General features: G+C 36.3%; 2 protein-coding genes across 2 annotated transcripts; both read left to right on the top strand.

The window, feature by feature from the left end:
* The first annotated feature begins 229 nt into the window (after window positions 1–229).
* On the top strand, window positions 230–4,622 carry LOC125827042 (growth-regulating factor 4-like). The gene is made up of 6 exons (XM_049506400.1): window positions 230–315; window positions 436–496; window positions 623–940; window positions 1,767–2,145; window positions 3,782–4,248; window positions 4,350–4,622. Exons 3-6 carry the CDS (start codon window positions 709–711, stop codon window positions 4,355–4,357), a joined length of 1,086 nt encoding a protein of 361 aa, XP_049362357.1. The 5' UTR covers window positions 230–315; window positions 436–496; window positions 623–708; the 3' UTR covers window positions 4,358–4,622.
* A 3,784-nt stretch (window positions 4,623–8,406) lies between these two features.
* On the top strand, window positions 8,407–19,007 carry LOC125826966 (DNA-directed RNA polymerases IV and V subunit 2-like). Its single transcript, XM_049506319.1, has 8 exons — window positions 8,407–8,527; window positions 8,683–9,235; window positions 9,943–10,155; window positions 13,007–13,887; window positions 14,276–14,567; window positions 15,750–16,712; window positions 17,981–18,252; window positions 18,392–19,007. Exons 1-8 carry the CDS (start codon window positions 8,523–8,525, stop codon window positions 18,888–18,890), a joined length of 3,678 nt encoding a protein of 1,225 aa, XP_049362276.1. The 5' UTR covers window positions 8,407–8,522; the 3' UTR covers window positions 18,891–19,007.
* Window positions 19,008–19,992: the final 985 nt, after the last annotated feature.

Below are 19,992 nucleotides of genomic sequence, written 5' to 3'. Positions count from 1 at the left end.
CATCTTAATTATTGTTGAACCTTAAGGACAAAGTTTACATCTTTGGGGTCATGATACATTCACATGACTAATTTGAAAGATATAAAAAGAGGTGTTCCATCATTGGACCACAACAAGACATAATTCATTCTACCCCACTCCATAAGGTCCCCCTTCTTTCAATCCTCTTTTCTCCCCATGCCCCAATGCTTCCTTAAACATCAACACTCCCTTCTTTAAACCTTAAACCCCTTCATTATCTTTCACAAAACTTCTACTATAATGTCATCATTCACATTGTTATTGTCATTTATTCTTGCTCACATAAAGTTCAATGTAAGTATACTAGTTCATTAATTTTGTCTTGTACATAAGTACTAGTGTTATTTATTTTCTTGATTTCACTCTAATTAAATCTCACTTCACTTTATATGTTTTCTTTCTTTGTTTCTTCAGCTTTTATCTCTCTGCTCTTTCTTCCATGCTTGTCCAAACCCTAGATCTGTCCCCCTCTTAGGTAACCTCAACGAACTTTGCTCTCTATAACTCACACACAACACACAACACACAACACACAAAAACACATTTCTCTCTCTCTCTCTGTATATGTTTGTATATTAACTGATGTTGTGTTGATTTCTAGGTGCAGCTTTTTGAGTGAAGTGAAAAAGGGGAAAGTGTGGGGGGTGGGTAAAATTTGGAAAGATTAGTTTTTTAGTAAGGGAGAAGATGAGTGGCACCTCTACATCAGTAGTGGGGGGTGGGGGTGGAGGGGAGGGGGGAATGGGGTATGGATATGGTTACCGGCCGCCATTTACGGCGGTGCAATGGCAGGAGCTGGAGCATCAAGCAATGATATACAAGTACTTGGTGGCAGGTCTTCCTGTGCCCCCTGATCTTGTTGTTCCTATTCGTCGTAGCTTTGAAGCCATCTCAGCTAGGTTCTTTCATCATCCCAGCTGTATGTTCTTCTTGCTTCTCTTTCTTATTTTATCTATATCTATTTGAAAGGTTTAGCTCACTTTGATGGTATAATTGAACCATGCAGATCTGAAAAGAGGGTTCTTTTTCTGTTGGCATTCTTGAAAATTTTCTGTCTTGTTGTGGATGTGCAATTATTACCATTTTCTATTCTTTGTTTGGGATCAGAGTAAAGGATTTACTTTTTTTTGGTTAGTGACTTCTTTATCTGTTTATCCATTTTGAGTGCAAAGATCACTAATCTAGTCTATATTGGGTTGGAATCTAGTGTGTTATAGCTTTCTCTTCTCTGTGTCAATGTAGTAGCAACACTTTTGTTTTTGCCTTTTAGAAGCTTATCCGGTGTGTATTTAAGTTGTATACGGTTGAATGTCGTGAAAGAAAGAAGATCCGGAATTTTAATTTAATGGGTTCAACCTTTTATATTCTTAGTAATGAACTCAATATACTTTTAAAATTATGGCTTCATAATCTAATTTTTTTGTCTTACACACGTAAACATCAATATTCCGTGTCAAAAATATTGGGTTTGGTTTAACTGGTAGCACTAAGGCTATATCCCCAACTGATCATGAATAGTTTACAGAAGTGCTTACTTTCGATGTTGGTGTTTGTAAAAGTGTTCCAGTAGTTGCAACTCTGTGTTGTGGTATGCTCCTATTTCATTGATTTCTGATTGATGTGTGGCTAATTAGATCTTGGCATATATTTTCTTTTCTTGTAAAAGGACTTCTTTCAGGGTGGTGGTTTTGTTTATACGGTATTAGCTCAGTATGGAGCTTAATGATTTGTTTCTCTATGTGCAGTGGGCTATTGTTCCTATTATGGGAAGAAGTTTGATCCTGAGCCAGGAAGGTGTAGAAGGACTGACGGAAAGAAGTGGAGATGCTCGAAAGATGCATATCCTGACTCCAAATATTGCGAGCGGCACATGCATCGAGGCCGCAACCGTTCAAGAAAGCCTGTGGAATCTCAATCTACTTCCCAGTCCTTGTCGACTAGTATGTCACAAATTACAACTGGGAGCAGCAATACAAGAGGAAGTTACCAAAATAGCAGAGGCGGAAGCTTCCAAAACATGCCACTATATTCTGTTGCTAATTCGGGAACTCTGAATTATGGAAGCACTGCAACAAAGCTGCAGATGGAACCTGTCTCCTATGGAATAGATAACAAGGACTATAGGTACCTCGGTTTTGTCCTCCGTAGTTCTTATGCTTGGATTGCAGAAAATAATGTTTCTTCAAGCCTTGATCCCGGGCACTGCTCGTTTGAAAAATGATTCTGTCTTTTGTCATTTTTCTTTTGGGGTGGGTAAAAGATAGATATGTGAACTCAATGCCACATTAGGAGGATGCTATATAGGACTTGGGAGACTGTTGTCATGACATCAAGGTTTCCCTTTTTGCCGCTTATGACCCATTTTGTAGCCTGTACACCTTCAGTTCATCTTTCCACTTACGTCTTCAGTTCATCTTTTCACTTCTGCTAATTTCAGACCTAAGCATTGTAGAATTTGATAGCCTGATAATTTATTATTGATCCACCTCTTAGCTTCATAAAAAATTATTGATCCACCTCTTAGTGTTATTTTCTTCTCACTTTGGAGCCGTTTATCTATCAAGGTCCTGTCCTGAATAGATGCAGGAAGGCTGCTTATTTTCTTATGCAGCTTATACCATTAACAAAGACAAAAGATAGTGAGGGCGAGAGCAAAAATAGCTGTTGTGTCTCCAAGTATTTCTTTTAAACCTAGTGGCCTTTCAGGATTATCAATTTTCAGGTCAGAGTTGTGTTTAGATCCTGGATATATGGTGAGATCGTGTGTGCGTAAAGATATCCTAGGTGTATGTGTGACACAGACAGAATTTCGTGTAACAGGAAAATGCATGTCTGATTGCTGGTGTCGGTTGCAAAGTTGTGTCCTTGAATGTGCTCTTCATGCTACTAGATGGCAATTGGCATTATCTTTGTAAAATGAATTTGGGACTTGGGAGTTGCACTGATCCCAGAGGGGAACAGAGTTGCGCAACCGAGTCACAGGAATCTTTTGTTAATTTACAGGTCAAGTTTGAAATAGTTTTTAGGAAAATGGAATATATTTGTCTCTGTAGTACTTTCAAGGAGGAGCAGCGTCAATATTTCCATGCAATAGACGAAAGGCTTCTCCTCTACGGGCTCCCACTATTATGTTAAAACAAGAAGAATAAAGTATTTTCCGGTTACTTATCAAGTCATAAACTAGATTCCTCTATGCATATAGAGTGTGTTTATTTTTATCGTGACATTTTTATTGGTATTAGCATGGCACATGCTTGCAGAGCTCAGTGATGGAATGTTGGAAATATTCTGTACTTACCACAATTTGTTTTTCTCACTGGAATTATGTCTGATAGTCTAAATAATGACAATGTAGTGTTAAATGACTATAGCCTTCCGCCAAGTTGCCTTTTAGTCTTTGGCTAATGCATATGGTGCTGAAGAATGCATAATCCCTGCTAACTATGCACCGGCTCCCCTCCTCTTTTTTTGTTTTCCTGCAAGTTGCTTCCTTTTTGTTTCCAAGTACATTCCCTTTCTTCTATCCTTTCCCAATTAAGAAGTTGACAACAATCTTGGGAATTTGAAGAAGCTAATCTACTTGAGCCTATGATTTTGATAAAATCTACGTATTGTTAGGGTACTTTGCCTTGTACTTCTTTTAATACCGTACTTGACTGCTGGTTAAAGTAACATGTCTAATATGCTGTCAGTTTTGTATTACCTTCAGAGAAGTAAGTGTTGTAACATCCAGTTTCATTAATGACAAAATGTACCACAGGTATCTCCATGGAATTACTCCTGATGCTGATGAGCACAATTTATCTTCAGAGGCTTCTGCTACTGTCAGAAGTTTAGGGATGGGGACCAACACAGACAGTACCTGGGTATTGCCTTCTCAAGTTTCTTCAAGCCCCATGGCGAGATCAAAAAATGATTCTCAGCTGCTGGGTAGCTCAACAGAGATGCATCTACCTAATCTACTTGAGCCTATGATTGATGCAACAATTTCAAAACGACGACACCAGCATTGCTTCTTTGGCAGTGACATTGATTCACCTGGAACAGTAAAGGAGGAGCAGCATTCAATGCGCCCTTTCTTTAATGAATGGCCCACTGCTAAAGAATCGTGGTCCAACCTCGACGATGAGGGATCCAACAAAAACAATTTCTCCACAACACAGCTCTCCATATCCATTCCAGTCGCTCCTTCCAACTTCTCTTCAAGGAGTGCTTGCTCCCCAAATGGTGAAATATTAACATCCTTAGGAAAATAGCTTGTTCCATTGTAGTAACCTAGTCTTTTACAGAAACTAACGTATTGAACTTGTGGTTTTTCTTGCCTGCAGATACTTGAGGGAGCTGCCGCTGTATAAACTCCAAGCAGTTTGGTGCTATGCAGAAGAACAGACAGGCTAGCGCTAACCTGACATCTGCTTGTATGAGCTATATATATATGTAACCTTTATGTTCCTGGAACATTGAGTTGTTCTACTTCTTTGTGGTTGATTGTCTAATGTAAACAATGTTTTAAGAAGAAAAAAAACTAGTTTTCTTCGAATGCTGCTCATGTTTATTGTCGAAAATAAATGTGTTTTACCAGCCATTCTGCTGGGGTGAGATGATTACTCTGTGATTTAAGTTGTAGATTTGATTTCTTTAGGTGTATTGGTGTGATTTTATATCGTTTACTCGAAGAAACTTTGTTACAGTCTCCATCTCGTTGGATTGCAGTTTTATATCTTTTCCTTCTCTTTCAATTGCTTTAATAATACCTCACCCAAGAATGTCAAATGCATTATTGACAATTGCAATTAGAGAAGATGAAGCTACTAAAACCAGCTATGAGAACCCTTTACTTCTGTTTCTTCTGCTTCTTGATTTTCTGTTGTACTACAGCTTGGTATACCAATTCTATGATCAGAGTCACACATCCAGTATGGATTGGCGACAAAGATGAACTTGTGTATTGTTGGAAATCTTACGAAAAATACTTGATCATGAAAACTATAAGGAATTCTTGAAAGCTTGAGGCGTGTCAAAGACACTGCCCAATATGCTCAACATATATGACAATTCAAGTGTGCTTATAATAGACAACTCAGGTAGATTTATTACCAAACAAAATAGAGGCAATGTTGTGCTTTCTGCACAGCAAACTATGCTTAACACCACATCTACTCTACAAGAATCAGGCAGTTTTAATGCTGAGTGAGGTGACTTCAAATGGTTCTTCAATCCAAAAGTTGTGTAATAGCTTCAACTTGGTGACGTCAAGTACCTCTAAACTATGATTGAAATTTCAGAAACACATCTTCACTGAACTAATGTTCTATTATCCTGAACTCATTTTTTTAAAAAAATTTTGTACACCTTTTAAGCATGCGTGACACACTTCGTGACTCCACGTAGTTGAGGCGCGTGATGCCACGTAAGCCAAAAAGGTGTACAAAATTTATAAAAAAATAGGTTCGGGGTAATAGGACCTTAGTTTAGTTAAGATGTCTCTGAGATTTCGGTTATAGTTTAAGAGTGCTGACAAATGTCTAACGCGGTATGCTGAAGGAATGGAAATGGGAAATTCAAGCTTTAGCCTGATTGATTGCAAAGCTGAATGCTCGAATGATCGCAAATTACCTTAAGAAATTATTGGCATTAATTATAAAAGATACTATTTGACTAAATTAGTCTTATTTTTCTTAAATGCATAATTAATGACTATATTTGTGGAGTAATAAAAACAAAACTAAAAGAAAAATGTAATATCTTACTCTTGAATCTTGATTTTTAAAGTGACAACCGACAAATATGTTAAATCAAACATTTACTTAAGTGACAATAAAAATGCCTTTTTATTATTACTACATGTAAACGTTTCTTTATGTTTGACACAGTAAATATTTCTTGACTTATTTTTTTATTAGTCTTGAAAATATATATTTGACCAACTTAGAAAAGCTAAGTAAATGAATTCATGTTCATTGGTTAAATTAATTAATTAAAATACATTAATTCATATTCATTGATTGAAAATTTGAGTTCCAAAAAAATTAAATAAGGGTAGAAGGGTAAAATTAATAATTTCTTAATGTAAGTGCAAAGTAAAAAAATGACATATAAAAAGAAACGGAGGAAGTATCATTTATTGAATTTGATTTTTCTATTTTCTAGAAAAATTAATACTGAAATACTCCATTTATTGAATTTGATTTTTTATTTTCACGAGGAAAATCATTTTTCTCATTTTAAGAACTTATTTTGTAATGAAAATATTTTTTTCAAAATTAACTAACGAAAATACGAAAACATTAAAAATCATTTCCTCAACATTTTTGATAAAACAAATTTCCTCGTACCAAACAGATCCCGAGAGACCGAAGGTTTGACATTATCAAAAGAATGTACTTTTTAAAATATTAAAATAGTGAGCAATAATTACTCATTAATATATCATCAACGGATGTGGTGCAGTAAATGAAATTATTTTTTCTTAATCAAGAAGTCTCAAATTCTCCTTGATTGGTAGCCTTACCTCCGAATGGGGTCGTAGGCATCACAAATTTCAAATAGTCGAGCTTTAGTATGACTATCGAACACCGAGTTAGGGAAAAAACAAAATTAGTATAGCTTTTCCTTTTGGTTTATTTCTTTTCACATTAACACGTGGCATCATTTCATTGAGTCAGTACACATTTACCTTTTCGATTCCATTTTTCCAATGCATAAAAGAAAACTGACAAGAATTCACACTCACTGGCCACTGCTCTCTTCTCTCTCTGCTTGTTGGCGTGACTGCAGAAAAAACTCTCAAAAAAATTCAACCAAAAAATAGAGAAGCAAAAGCTACGATTCTTGGTAAGCTGTTCTTTTTTTTTGCTTTTTTTCTAAATCGTTAAGCAAATATTCAGAAAATGTATGGTTTTACGATGATTTTTTGATACTCGCTTCAAGTTTTTGTGTTTGTTTTTAAGTAATCTTTGTAGGTTTTAATTTGTTCATTCTTAACACCTGTTTTTGATTCATATTGATATATAGTTATAATGCAGTATGGTCTGCAAAATTTTATATGGGGTTTTAATGAAAAGCACCGGGGTTTTAGATGATAGAGACATGTGGAGAGAAGATGAGCAGATAACCTAGTGAGAAAGTGTGAGAGGTTGTATATAGTGTGTATAAAGAGAGGAAGAGTTAGGCGGAAAAAGTCTTGGGGATGAGAAGTGATTAGATAGAATATGACATACTTGCCGCTTACTGATGGCATGACCTAGATAGAAAGATACGGAGGTCAAGGATTAGGATTGAAATGCTATTTCTTTGCTATTGTATTTGCTTTATTTGTTTGATTTTTGATATGCTTTACTTGAGCTGAAAGTTTATCAAAACAACTTGTTTGCCATCACAAGTAGGGTTTAGAGGTGAATTGACTGAAGTAGGAATATTAGGGTGTTGAAATCCCTGAAAGCACTTTATGGGTTTTGTGCAAAAGAACAGGAAAGTTTTTAAATTTACTATAGTTTATACTTTTCAGAAAATGTTGAAGACATCTTACGGGTATTCTAGAGGTGAAAAGAGAAGGAAAAAAAGAGATACAAATTAGGCAGCTTATGCCAATTTCAGGAAATGTTGAAAGCAACTTAAGTTAAGGGTTTCCTAAAAAAAGTTTGTAATGTGGGTAGCTTATACATTTTATTAAAGTTTTTGTGTTCTGAAATGCTGGTGAACATTCTTGAGTCTTCAAGATTTGTTAGTTTTTATGACTGGATGGATCAATGCCAACTCTTCTCCATTGTTTTCAGTATGGCTTCTTTACTACGGTATATTTGCTTTACATATTTGATTTTTGATATGTTTTACTTGAACCGATAGTCTATCGAAAACAACATCTCTACCTTCTCAAGGTAAGGGTGAGGCTGAGTAAACACCACCTTCCCCAAACTCCACTCGTGGGATTACACTTGGTATGTTGTTGCATGGATCAATGCTAGAGTGAATTCAAGTCGAGCTTGCTTTCCTGTTATTCTCTGTTGGCTCTCATCATAAGTCATAGGGATTTTGGAATTTCTCATAATTTCTTTAGAAGGCATGTACAAAGTTACATATACTCCGCCATCCCAAGAAGTACAAGTCGAATGCATTCCAATTTTCATGTATTTAAGTCAGTGATTCTTAATCTTTTAAAGTAACATTATATATATATTCCAAAGTTACATATAAGATACTATAAGTCACAACCTTTCTTTGTCTCTATATTCTCTTGCCTTTTATCTTCTTTAGAAATAGGTCAACCAGAGTGGAACTGGGTTGTCAAAAACACAGTTTACATTTAAGAGAAAATTTAACCAAGCAATCCCGATTTCCACCCCATGGACATTTGTATAGTCTTTTGTTTTGTGCTTTGTTTTTTACTGTTTCTAAATGAGAACTCCTTTCTAGTTAGAAATAAATGAACAAGCCTTAGTCCTTCCTCTTTTTTCTTTTAGAGAAATACTCATTTGGCCTTCCTGGAAGGACTTTACTTTCAGATGGGGTAACTAAAGTCTTTTAGCTGTCGATTTTCTTTATGTTGTACCATTGATTGATTATGCTTTTGAAAGGAGAGATCATCTGATCATGTTTGCGCACCAGTACAGGTTGGAATAAAATTAATGTGGATTGATGCACTTTGATTTGTTTTTGATGCAGGTGCTTCATTCAAATGACAATTTCTGATATCATGGAAGATGTGGGATGTAGTAGTGGAAAAGCAAAGACATCCAATGGATCAACAATGATGGACTTTGATATTGATGGTCTTTTTGAAGTAGAAGATTATGATTGGGATGAGGACGAGGATGAGGATGATAATCTTGATATGGCTTCAATTAAAGAGTTGGGTGGAGGTTTCTTGAGAAACTTCTGTAAAAAGGCATCAGCTGGTTTCTTTGAGAAGTATGGCGTAATTAGCCACCAGATTGATTCATACAATGACTTCATCAGGTATGGAATCCAAAGGGTGTTCGACTCGGTTGGGGAGATCCATGTTGAGCCAGGTTATGATCCATCAAAGAAAGGTGAAGGTGAATGGAAGCATGCTTCTGTCAAGTTTGGGAAAGTAACCCTTGATCGGCCAAAGTTTTGGGCAGGGGAAAAGTTTTCTGCCTATAATGGAGAAGAGTACCTGGACTTGTGGCCACGGCATGCTCGCCTTCAGAACATGACTTATTCTGCCAGGATTATTGTTGAGACTCATGTTCAGGCAAGAAGATGCTTGTTTTTGTCTAATATTCAATTTCTTTTTTGTTTTTATCTACCGTCTATATTTTTACGTGTATTGTGTTCTTTCTGTTTATTTATAATCAATATTGAAATAATTTCAGAAGTTTTCCCTGACTTTGTCCGTGTCAACAAACAATTCGAAATACCTAGACTTTTTTAGAATCATTCATTTTCTTATTATTCTCAATTTTGAATTGGCCAGCTTGCAAGTTTTCTACTATTTTTGGTATACTCCTTGTGTACGAGTGACTTTTTGCCCTAACCTTAATAAAATTATTTCTTTATCAAAAAAGTTGGATTAGCTAGCTATGTTCTAAGATTATTGCATTATGTTGTTCTTCTGTAGATTAAGCTGTTAATCTTGTTGGTCTCTCTTGAACAGTTCTTTATTAAATGCATTGCCCATATGACAAAAAAAGTAAGAAAATGGTCATCACAAATGAAACAAGAGCTCTGATCTGCATGCATTTGAATTCTTAACATTTTGATATCATTTTTTTGAACTTCACAAAATTCACCCTTTATCTGGAGTACTACTGATATTTGAAATTTAATCCATTCTCATCCATGTTGTGCATTGACAAATTAATACGGTTAGCATTGAGGACACATCCAAAATGTCTTTTATTTTCCCTGTTAGTTTCTTATTCTTTTAACTTTATTGGCTGCCCTTGAAAATGATTTCAGGTGTTTACTAAAAAGCTAGTTAGAAGCGACAAGTTCAAAACTGGGGTAGAACAGTTTGTTGACAAGGAGTGTGTGATGGAAGATAAAAGGGATGTCTTCATTGGGAGAATTCCTGTGATGGTGAACTCAGAGTTGTGCTGGATGAGTGGTGCTGACAGGCCTGATTGTGAATTTGATCATGGGGGATACTTCATAGTCAAAGGGGCTGAAAAGGTAAGATCTTTCTGCTACCACCTCACTCCAACTCGTTTGGCCATAGATGTTCCTAAAAATATTTGGGGAAAAACTTGGCATATCTCGTTTGGCCATATAACTTGCCACTATTTGGCAAATATTTTTGGCCAACAATCCAAATTCCCAAATACTATAAAGCACTAGTATTTGTGCCAAATTTTATTTTTGTTAACTTTTAAAAATTTAAAAATTACTGCAAACTTTTATATTTTATAAAAACACCCATCATTTATTGGTTTGGACTGAATTTAGTCCTAGTTCGTTGTACATAATTTATACAGTTATATACATTATACATATATTTTAGTTTTTATCTGAGCTTGCTCTCCGAAGTTACTTCCAACTACAAGTAGTAATAGTAGTTTTTCGTATACAAATCAATGGTGTCATGACTTTTCACGGAACATGTTCATTATAAAATGATAATACAAATTTATGAGTAGTTTTAATAGTTTTTAGAACTTATGGATATAAATCATATTTCTTTAAAAAGTCAAATATTTCTCTCAAAGTCTATGGCCAAACACATGGTGAAACTTCACTCAAAAAGGACTTGACAAAAATATTTGGAAATCTATGGCCAAATGCTAGTTTGATGCCTCGCTGTCTTCATCTAAAAAGGGCATAGAAAACAAAGCTGGACAGTTGATGGGAGCTAGTACACTATTTAAGCCCCACTGAGTAAAGGGAAAATAAAAGATACTATTCAAAGTACAGCCACACCAATCGTTTTCTATACATCAAAGTCAAACTAGCATAACTAAAAACAGTGGAATTTCACTTTTTAATGTTAGAATTTATGTTTGAAATTTAAACTCTTAGATTAGTTGGAATGTGACACCTTTTCCCTACAATATGATATACTGAGTATTGGAACAAGATGAGTTCATTGGAGTAGAATGCTTATAAATAATTTGTTTACTCGAGCTATACTAGTTTAGAATTGAGGCATAGTGTTGTACTAGTGGCTGTTGTTGCTTAAATAGTTGTGTCATTTGACAGATGTTGTAACTTCGAAAAATCAGATAATTGCAATGTTGTGTCCCTATAATGGAAGATGTAACAAAAGAGGAGGAAAGAGGAGAGAAAATTTAACTTTCATGTTAGACATTTGACTTAGTGATTGATTAGAATGATGGTAGTGTGAGGTTATTCTGAAGGTCCTATCTACTTTTTGGGGTTTGTTTATTTGTTTTTATTGAAGATACCGATTGAAGATTGATCTTATGAAGGTGAAGTTTTTTGTACCACTTTACATAATGTCCCGTTAATGTAGAGTTGGGGATGAAACAGTTTTGTAGCATGCATAAACCTTTAGGAGGAAAGATGACGTGCCTCCATCGTAATTTCTTCTAGTTGGATATTACAATATTGTAAGTAAGATAGGAACTCTGATTTTGTAAGACAAGTTGCATAATATGGTGATACATTATTTCTCTTCTGTAAAAACTTCAATGCCAGTCTGTGGATAGCCATGTTTTTCAGACTCTCCAAAAATGATCCACATCCGTGTCGGGCCTTCAAAATACACTACTTTGAAGGATCAGACACGCACTCGTCGACATTTTTGAAGAGTCCGAGTAACATAGATGGATAGTATAAGAACTCTGTCTCTGTATAATGTGTTGATTTTGCATGTTTAATACAAGTTGCACAAATTTGTGGTGTATGATTTACTTATTTATTTAAAGCATCTATTTGAACATTGAATTTTTTTCCTCAAAACAAAAACCTTTTGACTTTGTTGATTTGTTGATTCAGAGTGTCATGGATGCCTTTTAATACAAGTAGCACAAATCTGTGCTGATAGGTTATTTACTTTTCTGAAAACCAATCAATTAGTCTCGGTTTTTATCTTTTAACCTGGAACATGAATATGCTCAGTTCTAAGAGAAATTGAATGTAATAGAAAGCCAAATAGACAAGAACTGATTAGGAGCTTGATTATTCATGCCCTATATATAGTGTATAGTGGAAGTATGATGGATCCTAGATACAGACCCTGTAAAAACTACACGTGCAACTTAAAAATTCTGATGCAGGAACTCAAGGTATGAACTTTATGTTCCATTTAGACAGTAAATTTTTGTGGAGTGCCCTCTTAGTATCTTATATACAATTCAACGTCAACAACAAATATCTTACCATAAAATCACAGAGACCAGTTGGAGATCAGATTTCATTGTTAGGAAGCTAAGAGACTCATGATTCTAAGTATCTCAAATGGTTTTCTCTGCTCTACGTCGTTCCTTAGATTGTGAATTTTGAAGTGAAAATAAGGTGATACCCACTCTAAAGGATGCACTTATGAACCTAAAGCTGTTAGCTCGAAGACAATGATCCAAGTAAAATCCACTGTGCTTGTTGATTTTAATGTAGTAGTAACAACAGTTCATGATTGATTGTTCGTTTTATGGAATCATCTGCATAGCTTGGCTGGTGGTGACGGTGAACCAACATTTTCAGAATAGTTAAACAAATAACATTTTTCCGCTTCTGATGTATTGGGAAGAAAGGGGTATATGATGCAGGATTGAGTTTGATATATACTTTCAGGAGAATCCTTTTCTAACTTCTGGGGATAGGATAAGGAACCAGTCACTGATTCTGCTTTCATGTCAATTCTATTACATCTTAATCTTATAGCTGTTGCATATGGAACTGAGATCAGATTAAGATTTTTTCTTGTTGATGAAGATTTTAGGCGTGCATTCTAACCTCATGCTATTATTATAGTGATATAGAATATTGTTTAACCTTTTTGGCATTTAGAAGTAAATTTCCTATCACAGTTTAAATTTAGATTGAAAGCTTGCAATTTCCATTTCAGATCTTCATTGCACAGGAGCAGATCTGTTTAAAAAGACTCTGGGTGTCAAACCATTCCACTTGGATGGTTGCATATCGCTCCGGTGAAAAAAGGAATAGAGTCTACCTTAAACTGACTGAGACATTGAAACATGAGCACATTAAGGGAGAAGCAAAATCCCTCAGTGTGTATTTCCTTGCAGAAATGCCAATTTGGGTCTTGTTTTTTGCTCTAGGAGTATCCTCTGACAAGGAGATAGTAGGTTTGATTGATGTGGATATTAAAGATACTAATATCATCAATATACTAGTAGCTTCAATCCACGATGCTGACAAGAATTGTGAGGACTTCAGGAAGGGGAAAAAGGCTCTTGCTTATGTTGATAGACTTATAAAGAGCTGTAAATTTCCACCTCAAGAATCTGTTGAGGAGTGCATAAAAGAATACCTGTTCCCTAATCTTAGTGGTCTCAAGCAGAAGGCTCGCTTCTTAGGCTATATGGTAAAATGCCTCTTGCTCTCTTACATTGGCCGCAGAAAGGTTGACAACAGAGATGATTTTCGAAACAAAAGATTGGATCTGGCTGGTGAGCTCCTTGAACGAGAGCTCAGGGCGCACATTAAACATGCCGAGAGGCGTATGGTGAAGGCACTGCAAAGAGATCTTTGTGGAGATCGACAAGTGCAACCAATTGAGCACTACTTAGATGCGTCAATAATTACCAATGGTCTCTCCAGGGCTTTTTCTACTGGTCATTGGTGTCACCCTTACAAGAGAATGGAGAGGGTTTCTGGTGTAGTTGCAACTCTCAGACGAACAAATCCATTGCAAATGACTGCTGATCTAAGGAAGACACGTCAGCAGGTTACATACACTGGGAAGGTTGGCGACGCTAGATACCCGTAAGTGTTTCTAAATTTATATCGACCTATTTTTTTTCGTGTTTCCCATTAGCAAAAATAGTGACTTCATTTGACTTGCCTCCTGATCCTTTGCTTATTCTGTCATAATTTTTTTGGTATTTTATTTCCCTTTTTGTCAAGAAGGGGAGCCTTGGAGGCTGGAGCAACCATAAAGTTGTCTCCATGTGACCTATAAGTCACGGGTTCGAGCCGTGGAAGCAGCCACTAATGCTGCCATTAGGATAGGCTATCAACATGACACCCCTTGGTGTGCAGCCCTTCCCAAGACCTGCGTGAACGGGGGATTCTTGTTCACCTGGTTGCCCTTTATATGTGTTTTCTTCGGCTTAATTATGATAATCTGATGATTTTTGAATAACTTATGCAGACATCCTTCACACTGGGGAAAGGTATGCTTTCTATCTACCCCAGATGGAGAAAATTGTGGCCTGGTAAAAAATTTGGCTAGTATGGGTCTTGTCAGCACAACTGTTTTGAAGCCACTTCTTGAGACATTGTTTCGGTGTGGGATGCAAAAGTTAGTAGATGATAGTGCCACCTCACTCCATGGAAAACAAAAGGTACTTCTAGATGGGGATTGGGTTGGAGTATGTGAAGATTCTGCACTCTTCGTTTCAAAACTAAGACGTAAGCGCCGCAGGAATGAAGTACCACACCAGGTTGGCTACGATCATTTTCATTATTATTGTACATCAGAATCATGAAGCCTTGCTATATTTTTTGGTGGGATAAAGTATACTACTTGTTTACATATAAGTATGATTATCAATCTATCAACAGGACGATTAACAAACTGTAAAACACTCGTCTTATTCTCTTTGCTCCTCTAGTTTATGGTATATTGCATTGGATGTAAAACAACATATAAGACCGTAGGAATGAAGTTCACATCAGGTAAGTAGTGATCATTTCCATTTAATTATGTACAAGGGACATTAAACATACTGTAGAATTTTTGGTTATATAGCAACAAATATATTCATAATTCATTAAAAGGCAATTATAAAACTATTAACCAGATCTGAAAGACTCCTCCTTTTCTCATTGTTACTGAAATAGACATGAATCCTGCAGTACACTGTATTAAATGTAGAATAACTTCTGTGATGCTATTTCAGGATAACTTAAGTACTAAAGTAGAGATACAATTTTAGGGATCTAAAAAGGAAAGTGTTACGATGAGTTTGGAATAGATGGAATCCTTGAACTCTGTCCATCCAACTTCTGTGATCTTTTTTCTTTTAAGAAATATCTCTTTTTGTCTGGGTTTTCTGAGCTAGCTTGCACACACCTTGGCTATTCCACTGGGTATTTGCTACCTCCTACCCACACATGTACCGGTTACCCTCACCGAGGCTCAGGTAGGCTGGAAAAAATCACCTTTTGGGAAATTTCTCTTTGCAATGTGCAAAAACTTAAACTAATTTAAATAATTTTTATGATATTTAAATTTTGAAGGATTCAAACAATAAAATAGGATCCACAAGTTCTCTATGAAATGACCTTTATCACAGATTTGGCAAAACAATAAAACTGAAACCAACAGTCCTCTATTATATACTAACCTTTATCTCAAATTTGGCAGTTGGTTTGATGTTTTCTTATAGCACTAGCAGATATACCATGCAAGTTAAAAGCATGGAAGTTTATGTAGCTTCTTCACTGAGGAAATTTGACCCTATACCTTTTTCATTAGCACTGGATTTGCTGTGATAAGTCTCTCTGTACATAGTTATTAAAAATTTAGTATAGTATATTCTCTTGTGGAGATGTTGTATAGCATCCTATAAGATATGTCAATTTGATACTCATACACTGAACAATCTAAAATTTTGTTCTAGGTTGAAGTTAAGAGAGATGAGCAGCAGGATGAAGTTCGCATATTTTCTGATGCTGGAAGGATTATGCGCCCTCTTCTTGTTGTTTCAAATCTTAAGAATATTAAAGCTTTGAAAGACGGAATGAAAGGGGGAGATTATGGCTTCCAAACTCTTCTGGACAAAGGGATTATTGAGCTTATTGGACCTGAAGAAGAAGAAGACTGTCGAACTGCATGGGGAGTTGAGTATCTCTTAAAAGCAGATAAAGAGAATCCACCTGTTAATTATACCCATTGTGAGTTGGACATGTCATTTCTGTTAGGCTTGAGCTGTGGTTTAATCCCTTTTGCAAATCATGACCATGCTAGGAGGGTCCTCTATCAATCTGAGAAGCACTCTCAGCAAGCGATTGGGTTTTCAACAGTGAATCCAAACGCTAGAGTTGATACGAATACCCATCAATTGTATTACCCTCAGAGGCCACTTTTTGGGACAATGTTGTCAGATTCCCTTGGGAAACCAAAATGTGCTCGTCACCAGAAAGGAATGCTTTCACGGCCTGAATACTACAATGGTCAATGTGCTATTGTTGCAGTGAATGTTCACCTTGGCTATAACCAAGAAGATTCAGTGGTTATGAATCGTGCATCACTGGAGCGTGGAATGTTTCGATCGGAGCATGTCAGAAGCTACAAGGCTGAGGTCGACAATAAGGAAGCCATGGGAAAGAAGTCCAAGGTAGAGGACTCTGTGAACTTTGGGAAAACCCAGAGTAAAATTGGACGAGTGGACAGCCTAGATGATGATGGTTTTCCATTCATTGGGGCAAATCTCCAGAGCGGAGATATCATAATTGGGAAATATGCTGAATCAGGCGCTGATCACAGTGTCAAGATGAAGCATACCGAAAGGGGCATGGTTCAGAAGGTTTTGCTCTCCGCTAATGATGACGGGAAGAATTTTGCTGTTGTATCTCTCAGACAAGTAAGATGCCCTATATGTCTATGCTTCTACTTATGTGCTTCTCTATATTTCTATATGGAACATATGTTTTAAGATGCAGGTTTATGAGAAACCTGTCATTATTAAAAAACCATATTATGTCTTTGGAGAACTGTTTGCTGGTATTTTGCAAGCTTCTTGAAGTACTTGTCTTCATGATAGAAGGAGACAATGCTATGTACATAAAGATCAGAAGTGCCTTGAACCATCTTACCAGTGAACACATTGAAAGAGTAGCAACTGAACTGAATAAAAGCTGTTTTGTCTATAAGTAGCACAACTAGACTCTGCTAAAGCTTCAAAACTAGAAACCAATAGCCAAAGTAGAAAACCTTCAGTTTTATGTTTTAAGGACTGATTGATTTATAAAATCTGATGTTGGTATTATGATCCATCAACGTGTCCTTGGGAAGCATTATGCCATGTGGGTTTTTTTTCCCTGTAAGACAGGGTGATAATAAATCACCCAAGCTCCCTGTTTTCAACCAATGTAGGAAATGTCCAATGTACCAAACAGAGCACCCTCCACCTCCAACGAAGTGTCCCTTTGCCTCACTTATTGACACAGAGATCCGGCAACAATCCTTTGGAAGTATTACTCTGCCACCAACACAGTGAGGGATTTTTTGTCCTGAATAGATGCCTGCTGAAAGTGAATGGAGAGAGCTTATAAGCTGCTGTCCAAGCTCCTTGTCTTTGACATATGTGGGACAAGGTCCCAGGTACCAAAAGCTGATATTAAGTCATGAAATGAATTGAACTTTCTCACTGCAGTACATTATTTGCTATATTTATTCAGTAGATTTTGTACTCTTTAAGAGTTAGCAAAGAAAGCCTAATTGTATATTTTTGTTTTGCCTACGGTGTGAATATGGAGCATGTAAATATGGCTGAATCAGTTCTACAGATGTCAGAATCCCTACAGGACTAGATATGGAATACTTTGCTGTTTTGCTGTGACAACATTGTACAGTTCCTATAGCACATCCTTTGTGATACTTTATCTATAAAGTTACTTTACCTTTTTAAAAAAGAGTTAGTAAAGAAAGCTGTTAGGTGTAAGCATCATGTTTCTGTGTTATGATTCAAATTTACATGTGTGAGAAAGTTGATTGCCTCCTACTAATCTTTACGTTTCTTCAACCCTATCCTTCCAGAAGATAAAGAAACTCAAGAGTACATGGAAGACACTATATAACTAATCCTAATTCACTTTAAGTGACTCCAGTATTCTTGTACATTCTGTGCAGGTTCGTTCTCCATGTCTTGGAGACAAGTTCTCTAGCATGCATGGACAAAAGGGTGTCCTTGGATATCTGGAGTCTCAGGAGAACTTCCCTTTTACAGTTCAGGGGATTGTTCCAGATATTGTAATCAATCCCCATGCATTTCCTTCAAGGCAAACACCTGGTCAGCTGCTGGAAGCCGCTTTGGGGAAGGGCATTGCTCTAGGTGGTGGTGAAAAATATGCCACTCCCTTTTCCGCTTTATCAGTTGACGCCATACTAAAGCAGCTTCATGGGTAAGATATAAGTAAACTGTATCCTTTTTTTGTAATTACATGTTCTTGTGCAAAACAGTTAAGCTGATTTTGTTTTATTGTGCTCAATTGTGAATTCTGGTGATTTGTCATTGACTATTAAATGGTATATTACCTGTAGGCGAGGATTCTCAAGATGGGGAAGTGAGAGAGTTTACAACGGCCGGACTGGTGAAATGGTTCATTCCCTGATTTTCATGGGCCCTACATTCTACCAACGCCTCATCCATATGGCTGAAGACAAGGTGAAATTCCGTAATACTGGGCCTGTCCATCCCCTTACTCGCCAACCTGTGGCAGACAGAAAACGGTTTGGTGGAATTAAATTTGGTGAGATGGAACGGGACTGTCTTATAGCTCATGGTGCTGCAGCAAATCTGCATGAACGGCTTTTCACACTCAGCGACTCCTCCCAGATGCACATCTGTGGGAAGTGCAAGAACATGGCGAATGTGATCCAGAGGTCTGCACCAGGTGGTAAGATAAGGGGTCCGTTCTGCCGGTTCTGTGAATCAGTTGAAGATATTGTGAAGGTTGATGTGCCATATGGTGCAAAGTTATTGTGCCAGGAGCTCTTCAGCATGGGCATATCCCTCAAGTTTGATACTGAAATTTGCTGATTTCTCTTATAAAGTTTCATCTTCCAGATTATACTAGCGATGCTAATATGTTGGTACAGATTTTGATGGCAAACATTATTATTTGTAAATATCTCTAATGCTGATGGGGAAAGAAAACTGTCTCTTGTATCTAGCCTTATTGAGCGATCGATCGAGATCAAGATGGAACATACATGCTGATAATTGATTTGGCATTATAGATTTAAGTTGAGACTCCTTTTGATAGGGGACATATTGGAATTTTATCTTTACCATTACTTCCCTCTATTATGGATTTGGTTTTGGTGCAAAAGGGTAATGACAGGTGATACAAGTAAGAAGTATGCTATGCTCATCATTAGTGCCATACTAATTTTGTACTGGGCGGGTTGAAAACATGGGGTTTTGTTATGCAGGGTAGGTTGAGGTTGAACATGCACAACAATCGCCCTCGCCCTGTTGTCATTCCTAGGTGACTTTTACTTTTATTTGTCGTGTCTCAAGTTGAAATTTCAAACAAGAAAGTAAATGTCAAGAATTTAATTTTTTTTTTTGATCAATTCAAAATCAAAATTAGTTGTTTCAACATCCCTTTGACACCGTTTAAGTCATATATACAAAATCTATACTATGATGGATTGACAAATAATCAACATGAAAAATTTCATATCACAATACACATAAATTTGAGAATAATTTATACATAACTTCCATTTATTTTTAAAAAAAAATTGGAGTGATTCTTCTCCACATTAACGTGTCTAGCAAACTTATACTCACATTTAATCTTTTTTATATGGTCAATGTTTATATAAAAAAATAAAAATATTATAAGATGTACTTCTTAAAAAAATCACAGAATTTTATCACTATTAACTAAGTAAGAAAACAATTTCATATGAATTATTGAAATATTTCACTAAAGTTTTTGGCATTTTGCACCTCGATTACAAATTTACATGTATACTTTATTATGATTTTGCGTCATATTGTATAAATATTTTTTATTGCACCATAAATTAGATTAGCGGCTTCTCAAATTTCAGTTCCACGTGACAATTTCAAATTTTGAAAAAACCCGGGTGTATAAAATCCCCAAATTCAAATTAGTAGTAGTAGCTAT

The sequence above is a fragment of the Solanum verrucosum genome, unplaced genomic scaffold, assembly GCF_900185275.1.
Source record: "Solanum verrucosum unplaced genomic scaffold, falcon-dt-bn FXZP01000060.1, whole genome shotgun sequence".
Classification (NCBI taxonomy): Eukaryota; Viridiplantae; Streptophyta; class Magnoliopsida; order Solanales; family Solanaceae; genus Solanum; species Solanum verrucosum.
This window is presented reverse-complemented; position numbering and strand designations above follow the sequence as displayed.